This window comes from Poromitra crassiceps, assembly GCF_964638095.1.
Source record: "Poromitra crassiceps genome assembly, chromosome: 2".
Lineage (NCBI taxonomy): Eukaryota > Metazoa > Chordata > Actinopteri > Beryciformes > Melamphaidae > Poromitra > Poromitra crassiceps.
In genome coordinates this window covers 50,551,141-50,578,850 of record NC_139624.1, presented here as the reverse complement: position 1 = coordinate 50,578,850, position 27,710 = coordinate 50,551,141, and the positions used below count along the sequence as shown (strand labels likewise).

The following is a 27,710-nucleotide window of genomic DNA, read 5'->3' as shown; positions in this document are numbered from 1 at the left end:
ATTGCATTGTCACACGAGGCTAACACAGAACAGCATTCGCCACACAAGGCTAACACAGAACAGCATTCGCCACACGAGGCTAACACAGAACAGCATCGCATCGTCACACAAGGCTAACACAGAACAGCATTCGTCACACAAGGCTAACACAGAACAGCATCGCATCGTCACACAAGGCTAACACAGAACAGCATTCGTCACGCGAGGCTAACACAGAACAGCATTCGTCACACAAGGCTAACACAGAACAGCATTCGCCACACGAGGTAAGTTAAGTAACATTATTTTGAAAGTTTTAACCGGACGTTTTCCAGCTCATCTCGAAAATGGTGGCTGAAGTCGAAGGTATGCTCCCAAAGGAGACAGATGCATGCTTCTTCATAGCGCACGCCCGATAAAACTCATTCAAAACTTTGCACTAGTTTACTGACTACACTGTCGTTTCCCATAACGTTAGTCACAAGAAATGTGGAGAAAGAATGGCTTTTTGGGGAGACAATCGCTTCATGGTGATCACTATTTAGCTGCAACTGTAACGTTAATCACACTGGTCACTGGTCAGTTTTCACTTTTTGGCAGAACACCGGACTTTGTAATCCGATTCGATTAATTTCAATATCGATTTGGTTAGTGATACCAACACGTGTTTTTTGAGCTGTAACCTGAATTACATGACTGTCCAGTTATGTAACACAGGGGTTCCCAACCTTTTTTGCGCCAAGTAGATACATGGGGAAAAAAAGTTACGGACCGGTTGTCAATTTTAATATATTTACTCACCAGGTGGTGAAAAAGGGTAATTAACAGCCTTTTCGTCTGTCAATAAAGACACTTTCACAATTATGCACAGTGATTTGATTTCAGCCTATATAATTTCTAAAAGTAGATATTTGATCAAACATTTCCATTTATGTAGCCTACAGCAGGGATACTCAACTTGCTTTGCCCGGGGGCCACTTTCGTGAAATGATAGAAGGCCAGGGGCCAGTTAATAAACGATCCATATACATTTTTCTTGTAGGTTGTAGGTTTTTGGGGTGTCAGCCGGAGTTTAGTCTGACAATGTTGTGCACACCGGATAGTTAGTTAGGTTAAGTACATACGGTACATAAGTGCCTGGGTAGCGAGCAGATGGCGGTATTTGACAATTTAGCAGCTAAATCATAGATTATTGAAAGATATTCCATATTCCAGACTGAAATGCTATAAAAGGAAGTGGAGTATTGGCCAGAATGACATGAACATTTGGGCACTTAGGCCATGTTCACATTACAGGCAAATCCGATTTGCTGATAAAGTCATTAATCATCATTATCTTGATTGGTTTCCCAAATCTGATTTGGGAGTGTGTCCGCACTGCCACAAATCTGATTCTCAAGTCGGATCTGTGTGGCCAGACCTAAACAGCCTATCTCTGCATGGGTTGCTGTGGTAACGACGTGGGCGTCAGTAAATACGTACGTTGGTGACGTGGTTTTCCTGCGCAGAAGCATTTGATGACGAGTTGCGAGTAACGTTCAAATCAGATTTGGTGGATCTGCGCGTCCGCACTCAAGTCACATCAGTCGAAAGCAGATTGGAAACTACCGTACCTCTACAGGGCTCGACGTTAACTTTTAAAAGTGGTTACCGGAGGGGCAACCTGGCAAGAGCTTTTGGTTGCCCGAATAAAAATATGGTTGCCCAATTTTAGTCGCCTTATATTTTGAGTAATTAAGATACTATGTAGTCATAAGCCGGCTTAATAATGACGATGTGACAGAAAAGTAAGTATAATAGTCTATAGCAGGGGCACTCAATTAAAATTCTAAGAGGTCCAGATAGAGAAAATGTCCTCAAGCGAAGGTCCGGAACATTGAGCTTGCGTTATGATTCAGTGCCATTGAACTTAGGCTACTTCAATGATTGCAGTAGCCTAATGGTACAACGTCTGTATGTAGTCAATGACTGACTGTTAAATCAAAATAAACATCAATAATGTTTATTTACAGTTTTCATATTTAACTGGATTAATTGTAAATAACTAGCCTATACTAATAATAAATACATGTTCTTTTCTCATTTCAAGTAAAATAATGGCTGCATTTAGAATTAACACAACAGAGTGCTTTGGGAAAATTTGCATCTTAAAATAAAGTGCTTTCATTTTAGAAAAATAAGTTCCCCCTTTTCTTCCTTTTCTTAACTCCATTTCACATTTGATCAGTCAGGCTCTCAGCCAACAAACCTCCTTTTCTCTTGATAGAAGTGAGCTCCCACTCTGTTTGTCTGTGCCTGCCTGCCTGTCTGTCTGTCTTTCTATCTATCTATCGGTCGCTCGCAATGCAAACTTTGCATGCCGTTGGGCAGTGAATGTGTGTGCGCCCTGGATTTGAGTGTGTGTGCTCATGTGTGGCACTTCCATAGACAGCTGGTCAGGATCGCATCACACTTCACGAGACATACTGGTTTTGAACTGCTCATCAGACCAATGAATGAACATGAGTCTGCCTGCTCTGGATTAAAACTAAAGCTTTGTTTTCGCGGTCTACTCGTTTCTTTTGAGCACGCGATGTGAAATACTTCCCTCGCATTTCTCCGAGTCTCGCCTCTCCTACGTCCGTGTGTCAACTCTCCCGCAGCAGCAGCAGGCAGAATCGATTCGCTTGTTGATTGGCTGAGTAGCATCACGTGTGATGATTTACAGCGCATGCATTGGTCTGTGAGCTTCCTGACAGATAAACCAGTACCGTAAAGGCTAGAAAAGCATGTGCCGGTTAAAATAGAAATGCTCCGTGAAAATGTAACTATTCAGTGATTTGTAGGTTATAGGGCTCGGTCCGGATAGGACGGCGTCTGGGTCCGGATGCGGACCGGAGTCCGGACTTTGAGGATCGCTGGTCTATAGTATATATACCTAGCTGCTATTAAAAAATGAATACAAAAATGGCATGACGAACCCTGCAGCTTTCTTCCCGTCCGGCAGCCACTCGTCCGACTGTCAGCATTAATTTACTTTTGGGACATACATAAAAGATTGATCAGTTCAACTGTCCACACCTCACAATAGACAGAGACCTGCAGCTCACAGCAAAGCTTTGTTGCCTCTCACTAAACAAACAGCTCCAGTCAGGCGGCCTCAACTTGACTCCACACATCTGAAAAGCGGAATAAATTCACAAATAAACAGTGAGTTCAAAAAGCCATAAACATTATGCTAGTTTCTTCTCAGATGTCCAAGATGGTGCATATACTAACTGTAAATATGTGGTTGTAAATTATAACAAACAGCAGCGAATGGTGGAGGATTCAACCTGTCTTTTCGTTTTGTTAATGTGTTTTTTTCTGCTTGTAGATGTAAAAAAATAAACACTTTCTAATGAAAAAAATAAAGCATTTGTTGTGGTAGGCTGATTGTTTAATGCGGCACAGACAGTCAAATAGCACATTTTAATCTTCTCGGTTAACCAATCAATAGTCGCCTAATGAGGGTCGGTTGTCGGCTAAAAAAATGTAATTTTCGACATCCCTACTTCCTATATATATATACACCTGTTTGGCGTAATTTGTCATTCACCATCACTCTGCTTTGTTCACACCCATCACTTAAGTATTTGTCCGGACTACTCCGCCCCAAGCAAAACCAAGACCAGACCTGTCCTTGTTCAGGCCGAACCCAACTAAAATAAAGACAAAATAAATAAAAGCTGCTGGCAGTGGAGATGGAGTCCAAGACTGGCACAGGTTGCGAGTTATTTATTCCGGGTGGAATAAATAATGCACTAAATTGGTGCGTGGTGGGTTATAATGGTATGTGTGGTGGCCTGCAGAAACCCTTCACATGTCGCTGCTGCACATTGTTGGCAATGAGCAAAAGAATGTTGAAAATGAGTTTTGCATGTATTTTGGTTACTTTCATCTCCGTAGTACATCATGGTGAATAATTATTTTCATAAAATAATTTTATTTTCATAAAAAAAAAACATTTTCTACTAGGGATGTCCCGATCCGATCACGTGATCGGAGATCGGGGCCGATCACGTGATTTTTAGAAGATCGGAATCGGGGGGAAAAGATCGGGAGTAAAAAAAAAAAAAAAAAAAAAATTTAATTCAACAAACATGACCATGTTCACGTCTTAAACTCATCCTGAGGCCTTAGTTTTGGTTTTAAATTACATATCATCATTCATTTATTTAGTGTCGCACAGAGCAGAAGAATTTACCAAAACAAACGCATTTCCTGATTTACATTGTTATTGCACTATTCTGCACATCATTTGTTTTAGTTTACATGGTTATTTTGTGGTGCACCACTGATAAGCTTTATTTTATTTTGTTTTAAATTTTGAATCCATGTTGATATAATGAATACTGTTAAATAAAAAAGCCATATCCATGTTGGATATAATGGATAGTTAGTTGGATACTGTTAAATAAAAAAACAATCTTAAGGGTCAACTTGATTGCAGTTTTTTCTTTTCTTTTTTCTTAATGCATTGCCGAAAGATCGGATCGGGAAAAATCGGTATCGGCAGATACTCAAAATCACATGATCGGGATCGGATCGGGAGCAAAAAAAATGTCATCGGGACATCCCTATTTTCTACACTGTAGAAAATACAATGTTCTGGATTGTTTAAAGTCATTTTCTCACGTTTTACTTTTAGACACAGAACAGATTCAAATACTCATAACTTTTGATCTGAGAGAGCTATCACACTCATTCAAAAGTATATATATGGGAGAGTTTCTAATTTATGGAAATCTCAAAAAATTAAAATGTCAAATTCCCACCATGTGAAGTGTTTTTGCAGGCAGTGTAGGAAATAAAAAAACAACAATCTGGGAATAATCCATCGGTAAATAAAAGTAAATATTTTTCTCTAACCTCTGGGGGCAGCCTCGTTTCAATGCTATGTAAAAACAGGAACCCGAGGGGCTCCACCGGCAGCGGAAGAAAATCCCTTTCCGCTCCCTGCAAGCTCTGCCATTGGCTCCAACCGACCGGCTCTGACAATTTATGGATTTCCTTTCCCCTCCCTGCGTGTCGCTCTCAAATCCCTCCGTTGCTATGAAACAACAATAACTCTAGCTCGTTGCAACTTGCTACACGCCGAAAATAGTAAGTTTTGACTACACACCGGCCACTTTTCATCAAAATTTGTGAGTGAGTTTGTGAGTCAAATGTTATATGGTCTCCCCTGATTCTAAGTATAATTTAATCGCTTGGTTTGACCAAGTAAAACAATATTTACAAGGATTTAACGCAAGGTCTATGGAAAAATTAATGTCGGATGAAATCCCATGGAGAGGGAGAGGGGGTGACTTTCACACTATTGACGTTCACAGACCCAGACTATGTTAGCCACGTTAGCTTAGCTTCCCGAAAGAAGCCGAGATAACCCGTGGAACAGACAGAATATCAGCTTTTCTTCATGTAGTAACACGCCTTGAAATCTTTTCCTTGTGGCTGAGTGTTGATGTAATGTAGAGACCATTTCTACTACGTTTCTATCAAGAAGCTGCTGGGTGATACCAGTGGGTGCTACTGTCACCTTGCGTGAGTGCTCTACGGCAACGTCACATGGACAAATTTGCTGCTCTTAAAGAGACAGGTGCCTGTAAAAAAAAACAATGCAAAACTTACTTTTTAAGACAAGATTGTCAATAAACGATTTTCAACTTTCAATAATAAAAGTCAGCCTTGATAATAAAAATTATTATTCAAAAATTCGAAATGTGTTGCCCATCCCTATTTGGTAGAGAGCAGCACCCAGCAGGATGCTCCAGGTGCTGCCAATCAGGTACCCAGAGTGACCATGACCTGCAACAAATCCTGGTTGAGGAATGGAATTCCATCCCACATGACCAGCGTAAAATTGACAAAATTTGTCTCGTTTGTTTGTTCCTTGTTACTGATAGAGTTAAATCATCCAATACCTCAAACAACTCAAAACAATAGTCAATACCAAGAGGAGGATACACTGTTTGACATTGAGGGCAATTTGTCACATTTGACGTTGGCACTACTCGCATAAACAGCTGTGCTGCTCACCTCACCAATGCAGGATCCTTACAAAATTTTGAGAAAGCGTTGTAAAGGGAAATGAACAGGCTTTCATATGAGATAAGATACAATACTGAGGAAGGATACAGTAACAGCAGAGATATGATCATCCAAACACACAAGTTTCCAAACTTTTTTTAGTTTAGTTCCTATGTCTTTCTGCTTTAATACTGCTAATATAGACCCCAAACATTGAATAGCCTGTGCCCACAAGCATGGCTCTCTGTTACCGACCCCAGCTGAAACTACACACAGCGTGTTTTGGCTTTGGCTGAGGGGCGGAGCACACTGCATGTGCTGGATTTACAACACAAAGCAATCGCATGCAGAGTGTGAATGCATGGTGCACGTAAATAAAATTATTTTTGTTATTCATTGCGTTTCAGGTAGTCTCTGCGATGTGTTGTTGCACATGTTTATATCACGATGACAATGAAAATAAATATTGCACAGCCCTAAACACAATCTATCAAAATTTCCCAAAAATCTGTCTTTTGGAACACTAATGATGACTCAGTATTGTTCTAATATGGGAATGACTTCCTTTCCTCTCTGACTTATAACTCTATTTAAAAAAAAATGCAAACAAGTCTGTAGGCTAGCTGAAGTGAAGATATACTACTATATACTAGTACTTACTACTACAAGTACAAGGAGCATTCTGGCATGAAAAGTTGAAAAGCTTTAGAAGTTAAGGTTGCTCCCGTTTGTTGATTTTTTTTTTTTTTTTTTTTTTTTATATGCAGGCGGTCAATGCTAAGGGGATGGAGGGAGGTATTAGTAAAATAACAGGAGGGGGAATAGGAATTTAGAGAAATTGAGACCAATATCCATTAGAAAGCCAGGACTTTGTGAGGACAAAGAAGTCAACCTCAACTGTCAACTGTTGAGTCAACATTCAACTAGCTGTAAAAGACTGCTTCATTCATTCATTCACAAAACAAAACATCTGGCGTCTTCCCACAGTCCCATGATCTGGGTTATGGTCTCAGCAAATACACCTGGAGGGTCATTTCATGAAAATAAGCAAGGCATTTATTCTATTCAAGTACTGGAGATACAAGTTTGGAGTGGTCTGGAGGTGAGAGACCCCACCCGGATTGCTTTATAGATTGGTTTGGAACACCATAGTTGCTGTAATTCTATTTCCACGTCAAATATTCTTTAGCAAAAAGGCAAAGCTGAGATTGAGCGGGAAACTTTTATTGCTCTATTTTACCCACAGCTTTGGGGAAAGGGAAGTTGAAACAACGTGTGTGAAACGTGTGGTTGTGGGCCTGAAGCGTGTCGGGCTTTGCCACAGATTCATTGAATTGAGGCCATGGGACTACTTGGTTTCCCCCCAAATAAGTTAGTCCTAAAGTGCGGTCCACACTTGCCGCTTTAGCTCATTTAAAGATGCTCATGTGAAAATTAGTGGTTACATTTCATCATCATCATTATTTCCTTTCGGTTACCAATGGGAGAATGAATGGTGACTAGTCTGAGCTTATGTTGCACTCCCTGTGGTTTTCATCTCAGCTATAATACAGGAAAAACATAGGCCTAAACTACATCTTCTCAAATGGAAGGGGGTCTGTTTGTTTGGAGAACCCCCATAGCAAGCCACATGACTACAAAAAGGTACGGCACTCACAAACTTATTGTAGGAACTTGCAACAAAATGTCGAATGTCCATGCATTGTTGAAACAAAGTGAAAGCAGCGCGGACAATTGCAACTCACCCTGCCAGAGGAGCGGCTTCTGTTGGACACTACGGGCGGCGGTAACTCCTCGTCGCTGGAGAAAGCGTCCAGAGTAGTAGTTGTTGCATTTTTCTTGTTCTGCACGGTCAAGTTCTTCAGATAAAGCTGCACATACACGTCCTTGGTCGGGTTTCCGCTCGGCAGCTCCACGTTGTGCGCCAGGAGATCGCTCTTAAGCTTGTCTTTGGTGAGCACAGACGGGTCGTCCAGGTACTCCGACATGGCTGCTCTGCTGCTAGAGGGCTGTGGGACAGATTCCTTGTTGCCCAAAAATCAAATATTTTGAGAGAGAGAGAGAGAGCGAGGGAGACGAGAGAGGCTTTTGGTCTGCGCAAAATGGCTAACCAGCGCCTCTTATCGGATTTAACTCGCACGGCACAAGATCAATCTGCGTCTCAACCTCTCAACTCTGGCTGGCTGTTTATGTTCTCGCTTCCTCTTCTTGGCTCAGCAGAATGGAGAGGTGGACTTGGTTTGGAAGCAGTTTTTGTTTGGGGTGTGAGGGCTCCCACAAACACAACACAGTGGCGAAAAAAGTACACGCCACCGGCCCGCTGCTCTTCTTTGCTGGGAGGAGGATGACCCGGAAGAGCCTGCCTCGACAAAGGGCTCCTATTGGTCAAATGAAGCTACAAGGGGCTTTGCATTGGTGGAACCTTCATGCAACTCTTGAAATCGAAGCACACGTCATGACTTTGAGATTGTATTCATGATGGCATTAGGGGGGGAGGGGATCTCTCTCTTCGTTGTTTGTTTTTATTCAGTTTAATATTAGGGATAATTTCCAGATCTATATTTTATTCTATTCTGGGACCACTAGAGGCTGCTGGTTGCATCTAGTGATGTAGTTAGTAGTGAATAAAAAAAAGGTGGCTATGACCCCCCGGTCAGTGATCAACACACACACAAAAAGTCAAAATATATATATTTTCAGAAAAGCATCCTTTGTTTCCTTAAAGGAATAGTTCACGCAAAAATGAAAATTCTGTCACCATCTACTCTCCCTCATGCTAGTTGAAACACAGGTGAAGTTTGTCCATATAACACACAGTGAGGTTGCCAGCACAACTCCAGAGCAGCCTTTTCCAGTTCTTCAGAGATATAAAAAGACCTATATTTACACCATAATCTAGTGATATAAGAATGTAGATATAATGTGTAGGTCTTTCTATTCACAGTGTGATTGTTTGGCTGTTTTTGTTTTGGAACTCTAAAAGAACGTCCCAATTGACTCAGGTGTTTTGGAGAAGGCTGCTACAAAGTTGTGCTGGCAAACTCCCTGTGTTATATCATGGACTAACCAATTTCACCAGTTATGACATGAGGGTGAGTAGATGATGATGGAATTTTCTTTTTGGGCCAACTATTCCTTGAACACATGCACTCAATCCTCGTAATTTATAGTTTCACACTATTTACCATATTTTATTTGTATTTATTTTATTTTGCCTTTGTTATACAGGGAAGGCTCTTGAGAGCAAGCTCTCATTTTCAAGAGTGCCCTGTTACAAAAGATCATATGTATACAGAGGTTTACAGACAGACAAGGTAAGAGCAATAAGAACAGATAAACAGTTAACTAAAACATGTGCACTCCTCATGTAGGGTACTCTCGAGGAGCACCTTAAACGAGTCCAGAGAGATTAATTGCTCCAGCTTTAGAGTGTCCTGGAGCTTATTCCATTTGTTAGGGGCGTAAAACGAAAAAGCAGTCTTTCCTTGTTCGGTCCTCACACGTGGGATAGGCTAAATGGTAAAATGGTAAATGGACTGCATTCATACAGTGCTTTTATCCAAAGCGCTTTACAATGTGCCTACATTCACCCATTCACGCAGGCAGGGTGCTGGCACAGCCATCGGGAGCAATTTGGGGTTCAGTGTCTTGCCCAAGGACACTTCGACATGCGGACTGGAGGAGCCAGGGATCGAACCACCAACCTTCTGATTAGTGGACAACCTGCTCTACCTCCTGAGCCACAGCCGCCCCAGGAGTCTCACACAACCTGATGTGAGACCGTACAGTAACTAGTATTGACGTGAGTAAGAAGTGAAGACAGATACAATGGAAGTTGTCCAATCAGAGCTTTGTCAATAAATAAGAGGCAGTGCTGCTCTCTTCTAGCTGACAGAGAAGGCCAACTCACTTTTTCATACAGAATGCAGTGGTGTGTAAGAAAACTATCACCCGTTATATACTCCGTTTCATGCCATAACAATTCATGTCTGACTAAAAAGGTGAGCTTCCCTGGTTGCATCTGGGAAGCTGCCTCTCAGTGTGACTTCCCAGTTAGTGTGAATATTATCTGGATATTATATAATTTAATAAGAGGTATATTTCTGTTAATATGAAAGCTAAACCCTGCTCATGACCCTTGACCTTTAGAAAACTCACCTCCAGTAGTCCTGTATTCTTGCCCTCGACCCCCTCCCCTCTGTCCTGGCCGGTCAGGATGGGGTAGCAGGCTTTACACACTTTGTTCAGCTTGTTACCGTCGTACTCTAAAGCCGCCTTGTTGTCTGAACACTTCCAACACACCACCTGCAGGGGACAGCAGAGGAATGTAAGTCACATGACACTTCCAACACACCACCTGCAGGGGACAGCAGAGGAATGTAAGTCACATGCACCGTACAATAAGTAAATCAATAAATTCACAGTCTGTTAGTCACACAGCCTCTCAAATACTTTGCCACAGGCCATGTATTTTTACTTTATCTGTCCATCATTGTCATTCTCTCTCTCTTTTTAAATCGGATGTGGACTACAGTGTGTTGAAGCACACACGTCACTCACACAGCCACAGGCTCGGCAGTGGTGCCTCCTTCTGGTGAGGGCGTTGAAAGGCTCCTGGCATTTCATACACACGGTCACCTCGTTGTCCCTGATCCAGCGAGGGGCACGGCGGCCAAGCTCCTCTGTCTGCAAAAAACAAACAAACAAACATTGGGGAAGCTACTTTGAAAGCAGAGCTTAGGAAGCTACCAACTACTTCACAATGGAAGTAGTTGAAACTACAGCAAAGCTACCCTGGGAGATATGTAGTTTAGGAAACTACAAGCTACGCAGAAAAAGTAGTTCAAACTACAATTTGTTAAAAAAAAATTTTTTGACAATGTATACATATATGAAATAAAATATAATAGCCTACAAAAAGTTCTTCTGGGTTTTGTTTTATCAGACAAATCAACAGTAAAGACTAGTCTACGATTGGTGAAGGTTAGGGTAAAAATATCAGGGCAAGCCAATCAGAGGCAGCATACAGTAGGCTGTGTGTCTTGTCAAGAAGTACAGTAACGTTAGTGGGATCCTGGCTGCCTTCACGGTTTATGCTGCCTTCAAAGCGATCAGGATGAAAGAAAAAGGGGCAGTCCTGTCAAAGGGGGTTCTGGTTCAACAGTAATGGTAAAATAATATATAATTTTATTGCAGAAAATTGTAGTTTGTAGTTTGAGTAGTTAAACTACAAAAAAATGACAAAAAAGTAGTTTAACTACTTGACTCACTACGCAAATATGAATGTAGTTGAACTACCAGCAAGCTACTGCAAAATGTAGTTTAACTACATAGTTCAACTACATTTAGTTCACTACTCCCCAACACTGCAAACATACATGCATGTCAATTTAGACCAATCAAAAGACTGCAAAGACGCTGATTCCATACCTTCCCTGGAATAAATATTCTCCAACTTACTGAGACTTCCACATCGATCTGCTTCGAAGCCAACTTAAAGGTTTCATTTTTCCTCTGAAATGCATCAATGGCTTCCTGAATCACCTGGAGATTAAAAGAAAACATTCAGAAAACATGGAACTAGCCTTTTTTTCTTTAGCCAATGTATCCAACATTATAGATGTGGGGGGTGTGTGTGTGTGTGTGTGTGTGTGTGTGTGTGTGTGTGTGTGTGTGTGTGTGTGTGTGTGTGTGTGTGTGTGTGTGTGTGTGTGTGTGTGTGTGTGTGTGTGTGTGTGTGTGTGTGTGTGTGTGTGTGTGTGTGTGTGTGTGTGTGTGTGTGTGTGTGTGTGTGTGTGTGTGTAATATCCCCAATACACCCGACGCTGTTTTTGTTGACACCAGCCATAAGCAGGTGCTGATGGTAGAGGTAGGCTGTGTCTTTGACCTGTACATGGACCAGGCATTCCAAGACAAATATATAAAATACCAACCACTACTCGAGACCATCACGAGCCTAGGTTATACCTGTAGATACAGTGTGCTTATATTTGGAAGCCTGGGACATGTACATAAATGCACCATGAGAGGCCTGCAGATTGCTGGCCTGACAAGGGCAAGAGCCAAACAAACTGTCAAATATTGCTCTGTCTCAGCAATTATTGGCAGTCTAGCAGTGTGGAGAAGGAGGTGCTATGTGTATCCATAAGTGCTCAGTATTAATTGACCCTGATATATTTGTTTCCCTGCTTATGAAATGTAATTTGTGGAACCAAATAAAGTATTTAAAATGTGTGTGGAAAGGGGGTACCTCGATCCACTCAACTTGGTCTTGTTCAGAACTGGGGGAAAAAGAGGGAAAAAAGAAAAGAAAGGTATTATATTTGATATTAGACTGAATGTGGAAACAACCACATTGAAACAGTGTGATTAGGTGGCATTATCCAAAACATTTCTGGAAGGAGGCAGGGGTATAAATATAGACTGGGAGGGGGGGAGTAGTGAGAGCAGGCCCTCCTGTGTTGGGTGGAGAATGGCCCTTGCAAGGGATTCAGTGCCACCTTGGAAATAGCTACGCCTGTGTTCAAAGAAGAAATTATGTTCAATTAAAAACGGTGCCATTTGCGATGTTCTCAAAGAGGCAAACCCATCTCCATCATGGTTAAAAAAAAATCAGTAGCAAACTTTAAAGTCCCTGGAAACCAGAAATATTTCTTTATTATTTAGCATTTTGAGTTAATCACATCACAGGACCCTATGTTAATAAGCCACCAGCCAAATTTGAACGATGATGAACGTCGCAAAGTATATAAATTTAGGTTTGACAGCCATGGCAAAACTCATGAGATTTCATTATTTTTTAGAGTGTACTTTCTCCCGCGGAATGTGTGGGCGTGTCCCATCTACAGCAGGGAAATTTCTGTCTCTCGGAGAGCGCGAGAGAGAGGGGGGAGGGAAACGGAGAAAGAGAGATGAGTGCACACACCGTGTGTGTGTGTGTGTGTGTGTGTGTGTGTGTGTGTGTGTGTGTGTGTGTGTGTGTGTGTGTGTGTGTGAGTGTGTTCGCGCGTTGCTCCGCGGCTCTGTCTCTCTCTCTCTCTCTCTCTCTCTCTGAGAGAGAGAGAGAGAGAGAGAGAGAGAGAGAGGTGTGGGGTTTCAGGCCATTCTCTGAGTGTGTGTGTTCGCGCGTTGCTCCGCGGCTCTGTCTCTCTCTCTCTCTCTCTCTCTCTCTAGAGAGAGAGAGAGAGAGAGAGAGAGAGAGAGAGAGAGAGAATGGCCTGAAACCCGACACCTTGCTAATCTCACAAGCATAGCGCTTGGCAGACTGCATACAGAGGAGACGGACAGCGAGGGAGCGCTGTCACTGGGGGCAAAGAACGGACTTGCCATAGGTGGGTGCGGATTGCGCGCGTGTACAAAGGTTATATAGAGCTTATGACGTCATAAGCTCCTGCGTTTTAGCACCTCGCGCACTGCTGTCTTCAATGAGGAAGTACTTTTTAGAATCTTGTAGAAAAGTGGCGATTTTAAGGCTTTGGGTTGAAAGTAATGTATAATAATTTCGGAGGCACAAAATTACTAACATAAGACCCTAAATAACATAGTTAGAACGTTTTTGTGGATTTTGGTTTCCAGGGACTTTAACAAAATTTAGTTTATTCTAGATACAATATAAAAAATATATATATAAAAAACTATCCAATTAAATTAATAACTTCTTATTTTCCTTGGTAGTTTTGTCATATACAGATATGAAATGATGGTTACTGGGTATTATGTATGTTGCTGTCTTTTGTCAAGTCTCTATTTGATCATGTGACAAGATGATGCAGTGTAGCTAGTTTAGGTGCAAAATCTCAGTTGGCATTATAGGGCTTCCAGATTTCCATTTGCCTCTTCTTATGCATGCACACACACACACACACACACACACACACACACACACACACACACACACACACACACACACACACACACACACACACACACACACACACACACACACACACACACACACACACACACACACACACACACACACACACACACACACACACACACACACCTGGCCTGCAGCTCCAGCGTCCTCTCCTTCCCAGAGACCTGGAAGGTGTGTGGGTGGTCTTCATTGGTGGTCTGCTGTACCTGCATGCCCTCCACCCCGACCCGGGCCCGCACAGTAAAACGCTGCCCCACCAGGCTGAACTTGGGAGTGCAGCACAGCAGGAAGTTGTTGAACTGCAAGGGAAACGTTCAAGACCAAAGTTTACAGATGGGAACTTTCAAAACCTTACCTTTTAATATGCAATAGCTTGTTCTACTGGGATTAAAATCTGTAATCCACACTATTTTCATTATATTCAGCTAATGCAATTATCCAGAGCGATTTACAAAAAGGGCGAAATCAGCTTAAACTCCCAGTTCAATTATTACAAGCAACCAGTGGGAGTGGGTGAGAGGCACGCAGAGAGAGAGACAGAAAGAAACAAAGAAACAAAGAAAGAAAGAGAACGTTAAGTCAAAGCTCAAATTAATTACGTAAATATCCGATTATTTTGGCGGTTCATTATCTCAACAATAAAATGTGACAGATGTTAGCAGGCACAAGCAACAACAGAATGATTGTAAGAACATGCAGGTATGAAAACAGTCATCAAGCCACGCTTTTAGATCAAACAACAGGGGCTGCATGGATATCTCTATCTATGATCAGTGTCTGACCAGGAAGAGCTGTCTCTCCACGTTCTCTCTCCACGTGGTCCTGGCAGCAAGCTTGAGGAGCCGACCTTCCTTCAGGAACTCATTGGTCGGATTGATCACCTCCTCCTCCCCAACCATCTCATAGATCTCCAGCAGCCGCTTCAGGCTCTCCTACAGGCCAGGAAAACAGAAAACTATAAACACTCTAAATGGAACAATAATAGCAGCATCCACTAGGGCAGCATGACTAGTCATTTCTGATTGAATATCACAACATTAGTGATATAGAAAATTTAATTATTATGAATAATAAAATACGCCCAGATGATTTATTTTTATTCCGAATTTATGTAGCCCCGTCCACTTGACCCATTGTGTCACGACTTCTTGTTCAAAATGCCGACTGTTTTACCTGCTCAAACTAGTTTGACTCACCTGGTCAAACCTAGTTTGACTCACATATGTGTAAGACTAGGTTTATGAGTCACAGGAAGTGTAAACACAATCAGAACTTCCAATAGTGTTTACACTTCCTGTTAGTCTCTCAAGCAGACTATCTCTTCTACATAAGGTGAATAAGGTTTAGTAAAATAATTCTGTTCTGCAAATAATTAAGACTAACACCTAATTAAAGCAACATAATTACATTATCAGTTGTCATAATTGTCAGTCATAATGGTGCAGCTGTGGCATCCTCGATGAAATAATCCTTTAAAAAAAGCAATAGCTGAATGGCTGAAAACCAGGACATTAATTAGAATCTATTTGTACAGTGTAACACAGTTACAGTAAGGAAATATTACACATGTAAATTATGTGACTTAGTAAGAAGCAATGCAGCTTTTTTGCCCACAATATGCACTGTATACAGTGATTTAACAGTATATTGTTGACATGTGAAAACCTCTGAACGCCAATTTTGTTCGTTTTGTTGGTAAGCTAAAAACAATGCTCGTTTGTTTGTTTAATAAAATAAACAATATCAAAACCGTCTAGTATGTTCATTAAGGCAACGTACAGCTTTGTGTATGGCACTGTTTGAGTGGATGGCTGCCATGGAAATGGTTTGCAAGGATTCTGTGGGAGGAGACAAAATGAAGAAACTCTTACTGCTCATCACCAACCAATGAGCTTTCAGAGACAGGCAGGCATTTTAAAGAGGGAAAGAGAGACTATAAACACCTGACAGACAAACTAAGACCATGCATTGTGGTAGACGACTGTAAGCTAAGAACTAAGACGAAGCATTATTATTCAACATAGTCTTTGAAAGCTCACGTTAATCAAATAACATGGGTGGTCCATCTTTAGCTTGTTTAACACATTCATTCCTGGATATTGAGTGTCCAACTAACTGTAAGCAGGGCTGTGGTCTGGTCTCTCCTCAGGCAGGTTCTTCAGGTAATCCCTCAGCAGCATCTCATAGCGAGGAACCCTCTGGACCGGCTCCAGCATGTGGTGCGGCAGGCTCAGGCTGCCACAAACCTCCTCACTCTAAAGGACAACACCATCAGTCCCACTCAAACCGCTGCAGTGTAGTTGCAGAGGAATACAGCTATGTGCTTTGTTACTGATCTGTGCTCGGTTTCATATCTATAGTGAGAAACCATTATGAAAACTCAACATAGATTGTTGTTTTATGGTTTTAACACTAACATTACTGGCTGCAATGGATTACTTTTTTGAGCTACATGTTGCATCACTTGGATGGTCTTGCTTCCATCTCATCCATCACTCCCATACAAAGACAGTTCACATATATAAATTGGTATTTCCTTCAGATGATGCCCTGATTAAGAGCAGCAGTCAAAAGTACAAGTTCTACACAAAGCTTAGTAGGACTATATCAGGGGTTCTCAAAGTCAGGCCCTTGGGAACATTTCTTGTGGCCTGCGATGAGTTAGCCTGGGTAAACCCATCCCCCACGTGACCTGCTCTCAGACACGTTGACTGGGAACTGAGAGAGCAGGTCACGTGGGGGCTGGGTTTACCTAGGCTAGCGATGAGTTGGGTCGGTGACATGATGGTATTTGGTCCGATTCTTGATAGGTTTTCTGTCTTTCAGAGGCTCTAGCGGGCTCAGTTTTAAAGCCTGAGTGAAGTTTCTGGTATCATATGAAACAGATACTTAAGGCATCTGTTGCTACCAACCATTTCATGCTAGCTTGTCAGGAAGGTGGCTAAATAACATTCCAAAACCAGGCAAAATTTTGGTGAGGAAAAAAACATTTTAAAATGGGTCCTTTTTTACAGCCTAATAATTGACATATATTTCTCACATGATTCACAACTGACATGATTTTTAGTCTACAATATTTAATGAAAGAAAATATTTGTTTTGGAATTACTTTATGTTACGTTTTATTTTGGCGGCCCCCAATGTTGGGTCCCTAAATTGGCCCTCAGTCATCAAAATTTTGATACACACTATAAGTCATATTTGTCAAGCAACAACATACTTTATTAGTCCACTAACCATTGTAGCACATTTACACAAATACATTTGAAAACCAAAATCTGAGCGGTGCTCTTTGGGATATTGGTATTGGACACCAAACGCCCACACTAACAGGACGCTGACTTCTTCTTCTTCTTCTGTGGTGTTTTATGGCAGTTGGCATCCTTTATGTTGCATTACCGCCTCCTTCTGGATTTATCCATCCACTGTTTCCCTACATTCATTTCCCTACATCCAGGATGCTTAAATCTTAAGTAAACGTATACCTGGACAGTAACCTGTATGTCCTGGATGATGTTTCTAAATGTATACCTGGACAGTAATACCTGTATGTCCTGGATGATGTTTCTAAACGTATACCTGGACAGTAATACCTGTATGTCCTGGATGATGTTTCTAAAGGCAGCAGAGCGCTCGGTCCAGGTCCTCACCAGCTCCATGGCCTGGTCAAAGTTCTTAATATAGTGGGCATACATCCTCAGGAAGGGGGCGTGCTGCAGCATGACATCACCCAAGCCTGGCTTCTCACACCTTGGGTTGGCGACAGTGGAAATGTCAAGGGTCAAACCATGCTAACCAGCTTGGACTGAAAACACTGCCAGCCCGGCTGTACAGTAAATATTTAAAGTTAATTTGAATTGGAATCCTTGGTGGTAATGGTGGTAAACAGCTTAATTTATAAGCAATCATGCTACACACTTTCCTCAAAAAGGTTTTGTTCCCCATGGAGTTATCAAGATCTTACCAGACCAACCTTTATAATCCATTATTTCCTTTTCATTTCACCCATCCAGGACATCAACTTCAGGGTCCCCCCCCAGGGCCCCCCCCCCCCCCCCCCCCATGGCAGAAGACTGATTTATGGCAATACCAGAACCTCCAGTACCAGGGACAGCTTTTACCCAACTGCCATCCACCTCTTCAATGAGACCCGAAAGCCCCCCTCCCCCATTGCCCCCCATTGCACAACTGGCTCTGCAACGACTGGGGTGCCCCCCATGGACATTATCCCAAGAACACTATCCTGCGCTGCATACTGCACTTAGTCATACACTAATATGATAACTCACTCTGGCTATTAAAATTAATCTTGAATTTTGAATTTCAATCAAGGCCAACATATATCTTATGGCTTATCTAAGATGTATGTTTTGCAAAGGTACAAAGCAAACAATTTACTCAGTAAGGAAACAGTATGGCCTGGTTATTATCACATCCTTTCCCAATACAATGACGACATACTATCTGTACCATACATATTCGGCAATGAACATTGCTGTGTACAGAGGAAGTATGGTGAAACTGGATTGTAAAAGGAACCACATGCTTTCCCAATGCAATCTGCTTTATTTACACAGTGCCCCTTCTTTCTTTCTTTCTTTCTTTCTTTCTTTCTTTCTTTCTTTCTTTCTTTCTTTCTTTCTTTCTTTCTTTCTTTCTTTCAAACAATCCAAAATCAAAAGATTATAGTGAACACTAACTGCAGTTTAAATTGTCACATGATTGTCACTTGATTTCCATAGTGAATAATGGCACAGTAAGCACAGATAGCGCATCCTGTTAGGATTGTTTAGGTGCTGAATGTTGTGATATGAATATGAACACCCACCAATGACCTATGCAGTTTTCCAGGTCAGGTAGCAGGAACTGGCTGTGGAAGGAGTGGATGGAGGAAATGTTGGAGAAGATGTTCCTCACCACCTCCGGAGGAAATGAGCCTCGACCCGACTCTTCCGTTAGACGTAAGCAGAACACCTGTTTTGGGGGTTCAAGAAACAGGATATGATGATCATGTTTTTAGTTGTTCAGCGTTTACCTAAGTAATGTGCTGTCATTGTCAAGGAAGTAAAGTTGATTTGACACAGTCGCAATTCCTTCCCATTCTATGCCTCTAGAAGGCGATGATATTGATGCAAAAAACTTAGATTGCAATGGCAAACTGGAAGGGGAACAGAGGCATCCTTGCCATGTGCTACGCATCAGTGGAAAGTAGGCCTATGCTGAGCTGAAGCTGTTGGTACAGTCTGTCAGAGTCTACAGGGTACAGACAGAGGCTAGGAGGGAGGCATAGCTGTTGAATCCAAGAGACAGGCACACTTAGGGGACATTCACACAAAAAGCATTTTTTTTCAGTCAGAACGCTATGAAAATCATGTTGAGGGCACTTCCATTGTGCACAAAACACAGCGCACGGAGCGGTTTTTTTGCAATTAATTTTGTTTCCCCCTGCCCTGCAGTCGCGTGCACTAGAGTTGAGCACACAACGACCACACGGACGATAGCCAGCTGGTTTTGTCTGTTTGATGTTGTTCACTGTCAACATGAAAGGCAGATTATTGCCAATTCTGGCAGCAGCGGAGGTTGAGGATCCCTCGCCCATAGCGCTCCTCCAAAAACAAAAGACGCCACCAGCGTTCATTAAAAGAGGAGCACGTTTAGCGAGTCCTTACATAGAGAATGAATTGCAGAAAGACGCTGGCAGCTCCAAAAGCGCTTTGGGTGTGAATGTCCCCTTAAATGCCATCTGCTCCTCTGCTATATATAATACAAGGTAAAACTTTTTCTAATAGATTAGAAAGATGCCTGAGTAAGAGACCTGCAACGTGTTGCTGGAGCAAGAAATTTACAAATATGTGGCATGTATGATAGATCTCCCTACACCAGGGGTGGGCAACATTTTTTTCCTGACGGCCATACTGACTTACATCAAGTAAGCGAAGGGCCACACATTGGAGATTATGGGCTCTATCTTCTAGCCTAGGTAAACCCAGCCCCCACGTGACCTGCTCTCTCAGTTCCCAGTCACTAGCGTCTAGCGAACGGGCCATTCAAATCCTAGTGACTGAGAGCAGGTCTGAGAGCAGGTCACGTGGGGGATGGGTTTACCCAGGCTATCTATCTTCCCCCTGGCCTTAAATTTGCGTTTATGGCTTGGCCCGACACTATTAGTGGGTGTGGTCACGCGCATTCCCTAATTTTTCATTGGCGCTAAACAGCAGAATCCACGCCGCTAACCATTTAACCACGCCTTTTTAAGCGTAGAATTATTCACAAGTATTGGATTGGTGGTATCCAGTAAACCAATCACAGGGCCCAGGCCCCAGGGCCGCAATAAATGACTGTAGAACAGTAATTTCTTACACATGAGATTACTTTTAGCCTTTTAGTCATAAGGATTATTGAAAGATAGCCTATTCCATATTCCAGACTGAAATGTTATAACAGAAGTGGAGTATTGGCCAGAATGACATGAACATTTGGACACTTATTCGGCGGGTATCTTGCATGTTGCGTTCAGGTGCACTGTAAAAAAAAAAGAAATGCAACTCCATTCCAATTATTTTGCTGATGTGTGCCCTACACAGTAATTGATGATAGTTACAACTGTTGTCAATTGATAATACTGTATGTGTTGTGCATTGATAGCCTTTAGAGATGACATTTAGCTGCTCTGGGTACAGACAACTTTCAAAATGTGACATTAAATCAACATCAAGCCCAAAGCCAACAACACAACACTGACCTGGTCTAGCAGGTGGAGACGAACAACGTAGGCTCTCTCTGTCTGCAGCAGCTCATTGGCTATCTTGAAAAGTTTCCGCTCTGTGCTCTTCTCCTCCTCCTCCTCTCCTCCTCTCTCCTTCCTCTTCTCCTCCTCAGTCCGTTCACTGTTGGACTCCTCCTGAATCCTCCCGTCCTCTGGAGTTGTCTCATTCCAGTGGGAGGATGACGAGGACTCAAATCCTGTGGATCTCTCCTCTTTTCCTTCATCACTTACTCCTTCTCCATTTACAGCTCTAAACTCTCCTCCCAGCACTATGCTATTAGTATGGTCTGGTCTAAACTCTCCTGCCAGCACTATGCCATTAGTATGGTCTGGTCTATTAGTATGGTCTGGGGAATGCCCTTCGCAGTTTGTGGTATGATTGATTGTCTGACTAGCTGGTGCTTTGATACTCATGGTAGACACACTGCAGTTGACTGACAGCAGTGATGTTTCAGTGGAGAACACTCAGGTTTCTCAATGGAAGGGCTGGGAAGACAAAGTGTATTCACAGTGTATTGGTTATAAACAACTACCAGCACTCATTCATAGCATTCATAAATTGTTTTTAGATATGGTGTGGGGTCCTGTAGAATGAGTATGTTTTATGCATGTTACAGAGAGTTATGAGAGTACCCGGTGCAGAAGTGGAACAAAATGAAATAACAACCTGCTCTCGTCCAAGTGAATTACCAACTCAGGCACGCTGTAGCCAGGATTTGGAGCTCCTGGCTGGGCTGTATGTAGGTTCCTGTTCTTCTCTGAACAGGGCTGGGGGTCTGCCGTCTTCTGCTGAGAGAGCTGTGGTTTATTGGGGACAATTTAGCAAGGCTGTGCCCTCCTTCCCTGAATGGGCTACAACTCTGAATGCCCCTTTTGGCTGGACCTGGAGGTGAGCTGGTTTAGGAGGCAATGCAAGATGATAAATAAGAGTGTGGTTGGGTAATTTATAAGAACAGTCCACGCAATGTATTGCAAGTATAGACTATAAGATAAAATAATTTAATGTAATTTCATATAACATCAACATTTATTTTTGGCCCACGGCCATCCATCCAGATTAATTTTGGCCCTTCATAGGAAATAATTTGGGCACCTCTGCCATCGACTAATATGTGAACTGAAGACATGCTGTGCTTCTCCACATGCCATAAGTGGGAGCTTCATTTAGCACACATAATAATAATGCAAGTTGGCCAGGAGAAATACCATCCAGGAGGATATTTCAATAAACATGACTGGAACAGAGGTGAAATTGAGTAATTGCCAAGAATGTGTGTGTGTTACTGTACCAGAATACTTGGACTAGCCAGGACTAGCCAAGTCTTTCGCAAGCTACTGTATAAAGTAGAGCCTGTTTATTTCAAACTATTCAGTCTGATTTAAGGTGGAGAACGGGCCGATGTCAACCACCTGAAGCGCCACACATACTCCAGTGCATTGTGTAGTACCTGCTGATCACACGGGCTCGCTAGCTCAGCCGCTGCGCAGCCTCTCCCACCCTGCAGCTCGCATACACAGCTTGGCTGCGCCTGCTCTCTTGGCATGCACAGCCCAACTTCGCATCACTGATGACATCGCTGATGATGTCATAGACATTGTGACATACATCATCAGTGATGTCACAATTCCTCGAGTGTAACCAAAAACCATAATATCAATGCCTATAACATCACAGTGCCTAGGACATCATCAGTGATGTCATAAGATGATTTATGACATCACTGATGATGTCACAATGCCTCTTATGACATCACTGATGATGTCACAATGCCTATATAATATTATGCCTATATATATATTTATTGGTTTAGATTTAGAAGCTACATCCCCCCTCCCCAAACCACTTTTCAGAAAATACAGGTGTTGTACTGTACTTTTTTTCTTTTTTTTTATGTTTACACTAAAGATGAAAAAAGACATAATGCTATGCTAAACATGTGATGGTAAAATTAAAACAACCATGCTATACAGCAGTGATTCCCAATCAGGGGTAGGTGTACCCCTAGGGGTACTTGAGCAGCTTACAGAGGGTAGGGTACTTGGAGAGATTGGGGATTTCAATTGATTTCCAAAATGATAAAAAACTATATTCCAAGTAATTTCATAGGCCTAGTTCTAAAATTATACATACGCACCGCAACTAGTTACCCCCTCCCAGCAAGCACGGACGGACCCGGACGAATCGAGAGAGCCCAATCGGGGCCAGCTCAAGTCATATCATGACGGGTCAGATCTGGCCCAAGTATCACTATCCAACTAATTTCACTCACCACTGAAATATCAACTCTCAATAACTGTCAAACTATTCATCATTCATCTAGTTTGACAGTTATTGAGAGTTGATTTGAGTTAATGAGTTATTAATTTGAGTTAGTGTGGACCAGTGATGTCACTGGTCCACACTTTAACACTCAATAACGGTCAAATTAAATGACAGACTTCAAAACCGTTTACAGTTTTCTGATATACTACTGATGTTCTAATGATATCAAAGCTGGTTGAAAATGGGCGGAGTGTTCCTTTAATAATCAGAGACGGCCTACCTTGTGGTTTGAGAGGAGATCTGTTGGCTGGGCTTTTTTCATTGGTTCCCTCTCCATTTGCTGTGGAGCTCAGCCCTGAGCCACACACCCTGTCACAGGCACGAAGACAGCTGTACGAGCCACACACACCACTGCTCACCACTGGAACACACAGAACACACACCCTGTCACAGGCACGAACACAGCTGTATGAGCCACACACACACCAATGCTCACCACTGGAACAAACACACAGAACACACACCCTGTTGCAGGCACGAACAAAGCTGTATGAGCCACACAGACCACTGCTCACCAGTGGAACACACACACTGTCACAGGCACGAACACAGCTGTACGAGCCGAGCCACACACACCACTGCTCACCACAATACAACACAACACAACACAACACAACACAACACAACACAACACAACACAACACAACACAACACAACACAACACAACACAACACAACACAACACACATAAGAGAACATAGCTGTACAAGCCACACACACCACTGCTCAGTGCTCACTACTGGAACAAACACACATAACAGAACACAGCTGTACGAGCCACACACACCACTGCTCACTACTGGATCAAACACATAACAGCTGTATGAGCCACACACATTACTGCTCACTACTGGAACAAACACCTGCAGAACACAGCTGCATGAGCCACACACACCACTGCTCTGCACGAAGGTAGCTTCGAAAATAACCGGAGTCCATTTCAGTAGCCTGGACAATATTTTTAACAGACAGGTGCTGAAAAAAGTTAAGTCCATCCGCTCAGACGATGCCCACCCTCTGAGCTCAGAATACGAACTGCTTCCATCTGGCCTTCGCCTTCGTGCCCCTCTAGCTAAGAAAAATAGATATAAAAACTCCTTTGTGCCTGTCTCAATTAGAGTTAGAAATGCTGCAGAGGCGAGAATATAATGCATTTTACTGTTGCTGCTGTTCAGTTGACTTGGGACTCGCTGTTCAGTCTGTCATTCAGTTATTTTGTTACACAACCTACCTTAGAGGTATGTATCTTAACCTGCAGAAATGTCTCTTGTTTTACTTGTTTTATGGGTTTATTGCGTTTTATTTCTCTCTATATCTCTCTTGAAATGTGTTGCACTGAGAGTCTGTCAGTGCAATTTCTTGGCCTCATTTAGCATCTACTTGCACTTTGCACTGATGCGCACCTTAAACTATTTGTGCCTGTTTAGTTGCACTTTGTATCTGTTTTAGTTTACTCTTACTTGCACTTTGAATTGTTGTGCATTTTTAATCTGCTGCTTTGTGTTTGTTTTTATGTTTTGTTTTAATCATGTGTGCCTATGCCTCTGTGTTTTTTTTACGCTCGCTGCAAACCAAATTGCCCTTCTGGGACACTCAATAAACTTGAATCTTGAATCTTGCTTACTACTGGAACAAACAGAAAACAGCTGTATTGAGCCACACACACACTACTGCTCACTACTGGAAGAAACAGAAAACAGCTGTATTGAGCCACACACACCACTGCTCACTACTGGAACAAACAGAACACGGCTATATTGAGCCACACACACCACTACTCACTACTGGAACAAACACCTGCAGAACACAGCTGTATGAGGCACACACACCACTGTTCACTACTGGAACAAACACCTGCAGAACACAGCTGTATGAGCCACACACACTACTGCTCACTACTGGAACAAACAGAAAACAGCTGTATTGAGCCACACACACCACTGCTCACTACTGGAACAAACACACAGAACAGTAAACGTGGTTTAGGGAGTCTCATCATTCTATGCCACATGTTGAGTAACCTGTTTTGCTGAAGAGGGAAACCACAGGCACCACTTCTTAAACTGCAACTATTTAGAGGGCATGATTCTGAGGTCGTATTCCTTTTCTGAGCATTCAACTTTGCCTGACAAATATGTTACATGTATGAAAACCTATAACCATACTGCACATGGCATCACCAATGTCATTAACGGCTCACAATCCACTTTTTTTGCATGTTTTTTTAGCTGGGGTTTGCTATCTGGGGGAAACCCCAGGGGAGAACATGCAAACTCCACACAGAAAGGACATTTTTGACAACCCCACCTGGGCCGTAGGCACTAAGGACATGGGAATGTGGACACTGCACCCTCAGCGTCCCAGGCGGGAATTGAACCCAGGACCTTCTTGCTGTGAGGCGACAGCGCTACTGCGCCACCGTGCCCACCAGTGTTTCCCTGATAAAAGTCTGCCCGGATATTGCCCTGTCTGCTAGGAACATGTTGAGGGGGAAACAATGATATATGTGTTCACATTCAAGTATAGGACCAGCAGTTAGAAAAATCTCTCCACAAAACAAAAGCATTTAATTCACATCACAGTATTCAATACTGCTCTATTAATCTTGGACATTTCTCTAAATAATCTCCAGTGCATTTTGTATGGACCATAGACTGGAAAAAACTGAGGTAGATGTCCTTGCACCATATGTTTTCATATTGTGTAGCCAGTTTTTTCTTACCTGAAGTCTTTCCTCAGCTTATTGAAGAGTATCCAATACTTGGAGAAGCAAGCAGACATTACTGATACAGAAGAGTGACAAAGGTACAGCATGTTGGTCATATGCAGAAGGCTAAAACCGCTACTTTCTCAACAGCTTGATACTTCTTCATTCACTTCTGTATTTTCTACACACTATAAATAGTTGCCTGAAGCTCTGTTATCTTGCTGGAGAGATAAAAAGAAAAATCACAATCCACTTTCATGAAGGCAGTGTAGCACTAGACTCATTTCAATGTTTGCATTCACTTCTACAGCTCATCTTCAACAATCAAACACAATGATTCATTGGACAAATATTGATTCAATGGGACATGCAGACTGAGTAGGCTATAGAACAGAATTATAAGGAAGAGAATTATAAGCACTCCAATTTTGTAATAATCTTTAGATACATAGGCGGATTATGACATGATGGGCCCCTGGGCATGGTCACATAAAGGTCCCCCCTCACAGCGCACATAATGCAGAATTAAGGCCAGAATAACTAAGACACATTCACGTGCATCTCAACAGGATTTACAGCACAGCCACCTGAACTCAAAGCCAACAGCACAATAACAAGAAATAAATTCACCTGTATCTCAACACAGGTTCAAAAATTTACTTTTTTGTCCACCAGTCAAATGGCTAGTGAATGTTCAAATTTTACCAGCCCAATAGATTACCATTGTTTTTTTTGGGATGGTGAGTGAAGCAAATCTACCAGCCACTTGCATATTTTACCAGCATTTGGCTGGTGGCTGGTGCTAATTTTGGACCCTATCTGAATAACACAGGATTTACAGCGCAGGTACACTCAATTAAAGCCAAAAGCATAATAACCCTCTAATTGTCCATAGACTTATGGAACATTTTGTCAAAAATAAAGGGTTGGCGCCCTAAGGGATCATTTTGTCCCGGGCAAAAGATGCGGTGGCTATCATTTTAGAGCTCCGGTTTGTCGGAGTTAATATCAAAAGTGTCTGTTGACCTAATTGAGGTGCAATTACACCTGTATGCAACATGTGTTTATTGTTTATGATTTATTTCACTCTGGTCAAAATGTTGAGTTCAACAGCTATTTTACCAATTCTGGCATTGCGGGTGGTTACTATGGCTATACAAACTGACTAACGTATGCAACTCACACCATAAGTGACTTTGACCCCAGTATGGCATGGTTGTTGGTGCAACCCTTCTGAAACTGAAACAGTCAACAACTTTGGTCAGCAGAAAAGTATCTCAGAATGCAACTTGTCAAACCTTAAAGCAACACTCCGCCCATTTTCAAACAGCTTTGTATCATTAGAACATCAGTAGTATATCAGAAAACTGTAAACTGTTTTGAAGTCTGTCATTTAATTTGACAGTTATTGAGTGTTAAAGTGTGGACCAGTGACATCACATTCTGTCATTCTTATAGTTTGACAGTTATTGAGAGTTGATTTGAGTTAATGAGTTATTAATTTGAGTTAGTGTGGACCAGTGATGTCACTGGTCCACACTTTAACACTCAATAACTGTCAAATTAAATGACAGACTTCAAAACAGTTTACAGTTTTCTGATATACTACTGATGTTCTAATGATACAAAGCTGGTTGAAAAATGGGCAGAGTGTTCCTTTAAGGCGAATGTCACTTTGGTAGCCGGTTGACACTAAGCTGAAAGCTGATACCTATACCCACTATTAGTGGTGTTCCTAATAAAGTGCTCAGTGAGTGTAGCTATAATGCCAAGGCAGCTTCTGTTTTGCCCTTGCACATTCATTGCAGGGGACTCCATAGTGTATTTGAGTTGAGGTTTGCCAAATTGAAAGGGGTTGGATACTTAGTCAAACAGCACATATTACATTTTCCATTTTCTAAAAAAATATTTACTACTACTGGACTGGCTCACCTCCTACCTCACAGACAACAGTTTATCTCCCTCTCCAGTCACACCTTCACCTTCTCCTCTGTTATGCAGGGGGTCCC

General features: G+C 42.2%; 1 protein-coding gene across 1 annotated transcript in view; it reads right to left on the bottom strand.

Moving 5' to 3' along the window:
* The window catches only part of LOC310798021 (uncharacterized protein), a 68,299-nt gene extending 42,521 nt beyond the window's left edge, over nt 1-25,778 (bottom strand). Inside the window, exons 1-14 of the mRNA XM_083660488.1 lie at nt 25,717-25,778; nt 23,216-23,356; nt 21,340-21,470; nt 20,649-21,158; nt 18,735-18,880; nt 17,500-17,656; nt 16,023-16,161; nt 15,686-15,744; nt 14,689-14,838; nt 14,033-14,205; nt 12,278-12,308; nt 11,488-11,571; nt 10,588-10,713; nt 10,186-10,332 (exon numbers count right to left, since the gene is read on the bottom strand). Coding sequence (XP_083516614.1) covers nt 10,186-10,332; nt 10,588-10,713; nt 11,488-11,571; nt 12,278-12,308; nt 14,033-14,205; nt 14,689-14,838; nt 15,686-15,744; nt 16,023-16,161; nt 17,500-17,656; nt 18,735-18,880; nt 20,649-21,086 — 1,650 coding nt within the window. The 5' untranslated portion in view covers nt 21,087-21,158; nt 21,340-21,470; nt 23,216-23,356; nt 25,717-25,778. The remainder of the gene's footprint in view (nt 1-10,185; nt 10,333-10,587; nt 10,714-11,487; nt 11,572-12,277; nt 12,309-14,032; nt 14,206-14,688; nt 14,839-15,685; nt 15,745-16,022; nt 16,162-17,499; nt 17,657-18,734; nt 18,881-20,648; nt 21,159-21,339; nt 21,471-23,215; nt 23,357-25,716) is intronic.
* Between the last annotated feature and the right edge of the window lie 1,932 nt (nt 25,779-27,710).